We start from the raw sequence: 9,408 nt of genomic DNA, 5'->3' as shown, positions 1-9,408 counted from the left end.
AGTAATCACTAACTCAGGGGTCAGCAACCTTTTACACCCAAAGAGCCACTTGGACCCGGTTTCCATGCAAAAGAAAACACTGGGAGCCGCAAATACTTTTTGACATCTAAAATGAAGATAACACTGTATATATTGTTTTTTATCTTTATGCTTTGTGTGAACAACTAAGGTGTGTTACTTATGAAATCCATGAAGTGCTACAGAGAAAATTAAATTATATTTATGTAATCAATACATTTTGAAGTCGGGAAATATAACAAAAGCAAAGACACCAACCTGAACTAAAATGATCCATGTAGCAAACAAAAACTGTCAGCCGCCACCCTTATATCGCCTTTGGGCTGTTGGAGCCTTGACCTGACTCTTAAAAAATAATTGGAAAAAAGCTCTATGCTGCTGAAAAATGAAAAATAGATATTTGCAAAATTCTGCCTAAATATGTATTTTACCTGGTTAATGCGTGCGGCGGGGCGTGGTTTGCAGCGCCGCTGCAGGGGAGGCAGACGCACCTGAGCGGCACCCGCAATCACGCCTTGCTGCCTTTACGTCTGCGCTATCTGTGCTGTTGTGTTGTTGGTGGTGTATGTCGGGCTGTGAGCTGAAAAGCTACAGCCGGCTGTATGCGTACAGCAACCGTGTGTGAAAAGTGCTCAATAAAGAGATGCTGAAAAGCATGTTCATGGAAACATCATCGGGTCTGCCGTGATTTGTTTACAATGGGACTTCTGCTCCTGAACCTCTGCGCACAGAGTCCGCAAATCGGGGCTATAATCAGTTTACTATGGGGCGCCGTTTGTAAACTGAAACATGCCGAAATTAACGGCAACATTTTTCCACATTTAGCTCCAAATCTTACAAAAACATGTTTTTTCGAGTCATTTTTTACAACATTTAGTAAAATTTTAAATGTTAAATCTAAATGCTAAATGTTAAATGTAAATATTATATCTAAATGTAAATGTAAATGTAAATATTATATCTAAATATAAATGTTAAATGTTAAATGTAAATATTATATATATATATCTAAATGTAAAATGTAAATATTATATCTAAATGTAAATGTTAAATGTAAATATTATATCTAAATGTAAATGTTAAATCTAAATATTATATATATATCTAAATGTTAAATGTTAAATCTAAATATTATATATTAATCTAAATGTTAAATCTAAATGTTAAATGTTAAATCTAAATGTTAAATGTTAAATCTAAATGCTAAATGTTAAATCTAAATATTATATATATATCTAAATGTTAAATGTTAAATCTAAATGTTAAATCTAAATATTATATATATATCTAAATGTTAAATGTTAAATCTAAATATTATATATAAATCTAAATGTTAAATCTAAATGTTAAATGTTAAATCTAAATGTTACGGGAAACTAAATATTTAGCTAATATGCAAATTTATTGTACGGGTCAACGGAAATACCAAAATAAAAGCTTCAAGAAAACCTCCCGCGCTAAAGTGTGCCGGTCGTGTTCAGGTTGTGTGTCTGCGCTCCTCTCACGGTCACTTTTCACTGCCATGAGCTGCTTCACCTGTTCCCTACCAGCATGTCCAGCGATTTAGCTGAAAACATTGGAAGAGCCGTTTTGTCGGCCATCCAAGGATTCAGCGGTAGTGCACCCTCAACCTCACAAACGCCACAGCACTTGGTAAGTTCATTGTATAGCATTTTGGATGGGTTGATAGCAGTGTTAGCAAAACTAGCAAAGCTAAATTACTTAGCTAGTCCTCAATTATTTCATTTGGTAGGCAGCAGACAGAGATCGAACATCATACAACTCTATTTATTTATTTGGTAGGTAACAGTCGTTCTTGATGTAAATGTTTCCTTAGGAATCCAGCAATGCACCTGGACCAAGTAGACCTGCCGTCTCCACTGGGATACCGTACCGCTCGGTAGGCCTTCTTACACATATCATTTAGCTGACTGGTTTTGATATACAGTCAGGTTCATAAATATTTTGACACAGACACATTTTCTAATGTTGCTTCTGTACATTACCAGAATGAATTAAAAATGAAACGACTCCAATGCAGTTGAAGTGAAGACTTTAAGTTTTAATTCAATGGGCTGGATGAAATGATTGCATAAAAATGTGAGGGGAAAAAAGTAATTTGTAAACACAATCCTATCATTTCAGAGGCTCTAAAGTAATTAGACAAATTAAATAACTGAAAATAAAATGATCATTTCTATTACTTTATTCAAAACCCTTTGTTGGCATTGACAGCCTGAAGTCTTGAAGTCATGGACACCACCAGATGCTGGCATTCCTCCTTACTAAGGCTCTGCCAGGCCTTTACTGCACTGGCTTTCAGTTGCTGTTTGTTTGTGGGCCTTTCTGTCCTAAATTTAGTCTTCAACAAGTGAAATGTATCCTCAATTGGGTTAAAATCCAGTGACTGACTTGGCCATTCAAGAATATTCTATTTCTTTACTTTAATAAAGTCATGCGGTGCTTTGACTGTATGTTTTGGGTCATCTTCCATCTTTATTATTAAATGCTACCCAATCATTGTGACTACTTTTAGCTGGACTTAAGTAGACAAGTATGTCTCTGAACACATTCAGCTGCTTCAGTCCTGTGTCACATATTCAGTAAACACTACCAGTGCCACTGGCAGCCATGCATGCCCAAACCATCACACTGCCTCTGCCATGTTTTACAGATGATGTGGTATGCTTTGGATCATGAGTCGTTCCATACCTTCTCCATACTTTTTTCTTGCCATCATTCTGGTAGAGGTTGATCTTGGTTTTATCTGTCCAAAGAATGTTTTTCCAAAATTTTGCTGGCTTTTACTTGATGTTTTTTTTGTTTTGTTTTTTGTTAAGTCCATTCTAGCCTTTCTATTCTTGAGGCTTATGAGTGGCTTGCACCTTGCAGTGAACCCTCTGTATTAGGACTGTTCGATATGACGATATAAAAACATCTATCATTTCATATTATACACTATCATTTATTCTGTGGTGTCGAAAAATAAATTTTACGTCAATATTTTTCATTGTTTTGATGGTCACTGTAGTGGCTATATTAATTTCTTAATTTTCTTTTTTCTGTTATGTTCTCTTTGACCGCATGTTGTCTGTTCACAGCAAAATTTTCAAAATGCAAACACTACGTCTCAAATCAATTCCAGGCCTTTTATCTGCTTAATTGGTAATGACATCATCATTTTAATATGGATACCCTAAATTAAAGCTGAGTCTGCACATCATGTTCATGATATAATTATGACTGGAAAATGTTTCAGTAAACGGGCAACAAAATAAAACTTGTTAGGGTCCAAATACACATTGACCTAACTGCAGGCCTTTTCTACTCTAATTGAGTGCTCAAAGCACTTTATACAACACATCTCATTTACCCATTCACAGGCACAGATTAATACAAGCACTTTTTCTGTCCAACATTCGCACACAGTCATACTCAGATAAACCCATTGGGAGCTGTAGATTAGAGCACCTGGGGACTGAATCACCAACTTGACCAACAATCACCAAATGCTAATCTACAAGATACAAAAGGTTCAGTTTTCTGTGTAATGGGTAGACAATAGTAAGATGGTCTGAGTCTATTGTAATGCATAGGTGTCTCTGTATCTGTGTTTGAATTCATTTCAGGTTCCTCTTCCATCAGTTCCTCAAGCTCATGCTACGCGCTCACATTTTGTGAGGAAAAAACAAGACCTGCAAACACTATACAAAAGATGTCGTGTGCTTGCCCTTGTCTTCAGCATCAACGTTTCTCATACCGAGAGGAGATTCAAGAGCAAAACTAGCACAAGATGGCCTTATTGGGAAGATCTCCTTTACATCTGACTGGCCTGAAGCACAACTTAGAGAAGAAATAGCAGCAATCTTCAGAAGAACATTTGCACTGTCAACTGGCCAGACATTCCCTTTTGAGTATTTGCGTACAATTAGAGGATGTAAACGACTAATGAAACCAAATGTTTCTAGCAGTTTTCTTTGGGGTGGCCAAGAAGTTGGCTCGATTTGTTCCTCCACCTGCCTCTATATAATGGCAGGGATACAAAAACCTGCACAGGTAAACATTTTATATTGCAGTGCAGAAATATTTATTGTCTAAAAAGTTAGTCTGTTCCCTTAACATAATTTTATTAATTGTATTAATTAATATTGCACTTTTAGCAGGTGTAAACAGTTTTTAGTGCAGCCATGTGCCTCTGTGTTACCAGTGATTTGGTGCAACTGTATTTGATTTTATGTAGAACATGCTTTCTTTTCCCTCAGGAGGAACCAGAAGAGCTGTCTGATAGTGACTTTGAAAGTCCAGTCTGCCGGAGAAGACGAGGTATGTGGCGTGAATGAAAACCTAATGAGGTTCTAAGCTCAATGACCAGTTAGATTTTGTTACTGCAGTGAGTAATAATTCCTGGGAGGTTTGTTTGATGAGAGCATCATTAATTTGTCCGATTTTAATGTTTACGGATTATCACAGGTGATTACAGCCAAGGAGGAATATGTGCTGACCTTGGGGGGCCAAGGCGGGAGTTTTTCCGTTTACTGGTGAAGGCCATCTTTCAGGACAGTGGTGCTTTTGAAGGTAATATGATTTCATAGACAAACTAACTAACTTACTTACTCTCAAGGCCTAAAGGCTTGTTGGCGACACTCATTTTTATAATGTTACACACGCAACAACCACCTGATCTGAACATTGTTTGACAGAACATTAACAAGTTAATAAATGACTACAGATAATAAATCTGTTATGTTATCTTCTGTGTCTGAAACAGTACAAAAAAAAAAGTAATACATTTTTGTCTGTAAATCTCAAGATATCAGTTGGCGTCTGCACAGAATATACTTTTTTTTGTGTTATTTTTCAGCTACACCAAATGGATGCACACTGAAATTTAACATCCTACACTTGCAAAATGGAGTATATCGAACCATTGGCAGGATGTTGTCCACGATAATAGTGCAAGGTGGAGAAGCACCAGCCTTTCTCTCTCCACATGTAGTAGACTACATTGTGTCAGGAGACATTCTTCAAGTACACCTAACACCGGGTGATATAGGTGACCCTGAGTTGAGAGAGAATCTGAAAAAGGTGAATTGCAATATTATAACAAGAACATTGTAATATTTCCTATATTCACAAGTCTTCTTGTCTTCTTTTATAATATATAATAAATACACTTTTGGTTATTAGAGGCAATTCCATGTATTATATTTTCAATTTGTTTCCTTTTTGTTAAAAAAAATTTTATTGGTGAAATACAGCCAAATAAACCAAAACAAAAACGTTTCGAGTCCAATTAAAAGGAACCATCTGCAGTATTTGTGTACACTGGTAAAAAAACAAACATTTAAAGTGTTTTTCTTAAATATTTAGGTTGTAAATGCAACAACTCAACATGATTTGGAGAAAGCAGTCAGCTGCTGCGACTCATGGCGATATCAAGTTGAAGGTCTTCCACTCACAGTCACCATGGCCAATAAAGATCTGTTTGTGAAAAATGCAGCTCTATACCTTGCAGTCCTGCAACGGCAAAGCTGTTTCGATCAACTAACTGATGGCTTGTCCTACTATGGAGTGAGATTTATATTTTTTCTGTATCAATTGGCCATTATTTTATAATAAACATTTAGAGTGAGCTACTTTTTGTATTTAAAACTGGAATTTAACCATTATTTAAACTTTTCTGTCTAAATGGTAAATGGTAAATGGCCTGTATTTATATAGCACTTTTCTAGTCCCTAAGGACCCCAAAGCGCTTTACATATCCAGTCATTCACCCATTTACACACACATTCACACACTGGTGATGGCAAGCTACGTTGTAGCCACAGCCACCCTGGGGCGCACTGACAGAGGCGAGGCTGCCGGACACTGGCGCCACCGGGCCCTCTGACCACCACCAGCAGGCAACGGGTGAAGTGTCTTGCCCAAGGACACAACGACCGAGACTGTCCGAGCCGGCGCTCGAACCTGCAACCTTCCGATTACAAGGCGAACTCCCAACTCTTGCGCCACGATCTAGATTTCATCACTCCTGAGAGAGAACCCCAGTTTGCATGTTCTGCTTGACCTGTCGGGGGAGGACAAAGATCTGACAGCCAGTTTAATTGCTGGGGTTCTCAGGCCAAGCTATTCTGTCCTTGGGAGCAACAGAAGAGTTAGAGAGGAGCTGATGGTGGTCAAATTTCGGGAATTTCTCCAGTGTGTCGAAAGTAAGCAGAAATTCACATATAATGTAGTCTGGCCATGAAACAATTCAGGACGCTAAAGTAAAACTTAATTTGTCTTTTTATGTCACATGCACACACAAAACAGGAATAAAGATGTATGAAAGCTTACAACTGACAAGCAAAGCAAAGACAGAACCTCTGTATTTTTATAAATACATTAGTCATCATTTAGTTGTTAGCTCAAGCTTTAACTATTTTAGTGTCCCCAGGTTAACGGGGGGTTTTTCTTTGTTTTTAGATAAAGAGCTGAGAGACGCACTTGGAGAAAGGACTCTTACCAAGGATGAAGAGGCATTTGTGAAGGCTTTGAGGCCTAGTCACATCTTGGCTTTTGCCACCGGGAGCAGCAGCCATAGGTTTTCAACCAGCTCCTAAAATAACATTCATTCACGATGAAAGCAAACATCTCCCGATTGCACACACATGTGCAAATGAGCTTCAGCTTTTTGTGAATGAAACAACAATGGCTGATGATGATGCTTTTCATTACTGCTTCTTAGTAGCACTCATGAATGGAGCTTTATTCAGCACCATCTAAACATGTTCCAAAAAAGTGAAATTAAAATGGTGGGTTTGTTAACTCTAATCCTGTTCATTAATTGTAGTTTCAAGTAACTTTGCTTCATACAAGATAGTTGAAATAATTTCTGACTGCATTTAATGTTGAAATGTAATAATTTTCAAAGCTTCAATAGATTTATAAAAATGCTAACTCTGTATTTTCAACGACAAATCAATAAAGTCACTGGTGTAATACAATTAATAATTTTATTAAGCTTTTTCTTTTTTTAAACAAGGACATTTCAAAACAGCTGATGCACAGAGTATACTAAACATGCTTTGTAGAACAAGCCAGGATTACTTAGACATCTAACAGCAACATTTATTAAGACTATTGCAACTTTACAATGATTAGCACAATACTGTAGATAATCTTGTGAATTGATTTAAAAACTGTTCCATGTTTATAATTTTCACTGTTATACTGTATTACACTGTTACAGTGTGAATTTGATGGCTTTACTGCAATCTGAATAACTGTTTTTACCCATAAACCAAATGTAGTTGTAGCCTTCTGAATAGCCTGTGAGTCACTATCAGTCATTAACTTTGAGTCCTTATGTGGCAGGAGGTATCACTGCTAGAGGGGAGGGGGCTTCTGCAGTAGTACAAAAAACACATTTGCTGTACAGCATTTAAGAATACTAAGTGTCATCACTCTTTGGAACATCACTGGTATCCTGTGGTTGAGGTCACACATTTACAAGTTTGTTAAAAATATACTGCTGTGTTCGTCGAAACAATGTTTTACCATTATTGTTGTCTTCTTCAAAAGGGTGAATGCTTGTATATAGCTCTTGCAAATCGCTGTCATTTAATGGGACAAACCTACTTTGAGAGTTTGACAAGGAGGGTATGGAGACCTCTGCTGTAGAAAGTTCTGGGTTGTGACGATGAAACACGTGAGTTCCGCAGGCAAAAAGCTGGATGGGAGATCTATTACCTTCAGTGGAAATAGAGTGATTGTTATATCCAGCTTTGAATTCCTTCAAAGTGCGGTTGATTCGTGGTAGAAACACATAATGAAGGCAAAATAGGTCTGTTGCATTTTCTAAGTCTAGGATACCAAGTGATTCCAATTCATAAAATATAGGTGCATAAATGCGGCTACAGTTATTGTTTAAGTCTCGGTTGAAACGCTCAATCCTCTGGTTGTGCACAGAACTTCCCATTAAGACAGAGCTTTCACCCCTGCTTGCTCGCATCTCCTCCCAAATCTGAGCATTCTCTCCTCCATGATCAGTCCTGATATGCAGGGGTCTGCCAAATTGTCCAACAGCTGCAGTAAAGAGAGCTTTCATAGTCTCAGCTCGATTATTGCTGGAGCACTGAAGAAACATCAACATCCTGCTGTATCCATCTATTGCACCATGAACAACAAACTTCCAACGAATCAGCTTGTGATTTCCATCTATGTGCCATATGAAATTTGGATGAGGCACAGAATATACTCGCCGAGCAACTGCAGTTCTTCTCCTGGATAGAACACCAGCCGAGTCCACCCTCCGCAGTGACTCTCTTACGCGCCATCTTTGAACCACTATGTTTTTGGAACGCAGATGACCCATCAGCATCACTTCTCCAACATTTGGATGTTCAGTTTTTATCTGGGACCCTATCTGATCTAACTCATGGTCACTGATTACATTGAATTTTGACACTGAGATATTATAGTCTTGCAGTAACTTATACAGAGTGGGCCTGGAGATGGAAAGGATTCAGCTTCAGTAAAAGATGTTTTCAGGGAAAGAACGTTTTCCAATTCCTCTTTGGAAATCTGAAGCCTTCCTTGGTAACCATCCTAGAGCACGGCACAGATAATCTCAATTAGCACAATTCTATAACAAAAGATGGGTAATTTGAGGCAATTATACTGTGACAGATTAGCTAGAGAGTAATATTTTATCAATATTTTTAAAATATTAAAGTGAGCAATCAAAAGACACTTCACAGCAAAAACAGTAATAAAATATGACGTAAAACTTGTGAATGTTGTTGGTGGTGATGTGACACTGCTAATGATGGACCCCTAAGAAGATGAAATGTATGTAGAATCAGAATCATTACTTTGACAGGATTTAATTTAAGGTGACATATTACACTAAAGAAAAAACAAAAACCAGTCAGCTAAATGATATGTGTAAGAAGGCCTACCGAGCGGTACGGTATCCCAGTGGAGATGGCAGGTCTACTTGGTCCAGGTGCATTGCTGGATTCCTAAGGAAACATTTACATCAAGAACGACTGTTACCTACCAAATAAATAAATAGAGTTGTATGATGTTCGATCTCTGTCTGCTGCCTACCAAATGAAATAATTGAGGACTAGCTAAGTAATTTAGCTTTGCTAGTTTTGCTAACACTGCTATCAACCCATCCAAAATGCTATACAATGAACTTACCAAGTGCTGCGGCGTTTGTGAGGTTGAGGGTGCACTACCGCTGAATCCTTGGATGGCCGACAAAACGGCTCTTCCAATGTTTTCAGCTAAATCGCTGGACATGCTGGTAGGGAACAGGTGAAGCAGCTCATGGCAGTGAAAAGTGACCGTGAGAGGAGCGCAGAAACACAACCTGAACACGACCGGCACACTTTAGCGCGG

At 37.9% G+C, this 9,408-nt stretch overlaps 1 protein-coding gene across 2 annotated transcripts; it reads left to right on the top strand.

Moving 5' to 3' along the window:
• The first annotated feature begins 1,319 nt into the window (after nucleotides 1-1,319).
• LOC102077132 (uncharacterized) lies at nucleotides 1,320-6,906 on the top strand. Of its 2 annotated transcripts, XM_019349337.2 has the most exons (9): nucleotides 1,320-1,671; nucleotides 1,856-1,918; nucleotides 3,648-4,074; nucleotides 4,281-4,341; nucleotides 4,489-4,593; nucleotides 4,880-5,103; nucleotides 5,389-5,589; nucleotides 6,038-6,227; nucleotides 6,484-6,906. In XM_019349337.2, the coding sequence occupies exons 3-9, from the start codon at nucleotides 3,967-3,969 to the stop codon at nucleotides 6,618-6,620; spliced, it is 1,026 nt and encodes a 341-aa protein (XP_019204882.2). In that variant the 5' UTR covers nucleotides 1,320-1,671; nucleotides 1,856-1,918; nucleotides 3,648-3,966; the 3' UTR covers nucleotides 6,621-6,906. The 2 variants fall into 2 exon arrangements, with proteins under 2 accessions (XP_019204882.2, XP_025757094.1); XM_025901309.1 differs by lacking the exon at nucleotides 1,320-1,671 and having other exon boundaries at nucleotides 1,697-1,918.
• The last annotated feature ends 2,502 nt before the right edge of the window (nucleotides 6,907-9,408 follow it).

Source organism: Oreochromis niloticus, linkage group LG20 (genome assembly GCF_001858045.2).
Source record: "Oreochromis niloticus isolate F11D_XX linkage group LG20, O_niloticus_UMD_NMBU, whole genome shotgun sequence".
NCBI lineage: Eukaryota > Metazoa > Chordata > Actinopteri > Cichliformes > Cichlidae > Oreochromis > Oreochromis niloticus.
This window is presented reverse-complemented; position numbering and strand designations above follow the sequence as displayed.

Bases quoted from the DNA above. Each gene is read 5' to 3' on its own strand.
- LOC102077132 (XM_019349337.2), top strand. From the start codon at position 3,967: ATGAAACCAAATGTTTCTAGCAGTTTTCTTTGGGGTGGCCAAGAAGTT. The intron at 4,075-4,280 runs GTAAACATTTTA...CTTTTCCCTCAG, and splicing joins GGATACAAAAACCTGCACAG to GAGGAACCAGAAGAGCTGTC. The intron at 4,342-4,488 runs GTATGTGGCGTG...GGATTATCACAG, and splicing joins AGTCTGCCGGAGAAGACGAG to GTGATTACAGCCAAGGAGGA.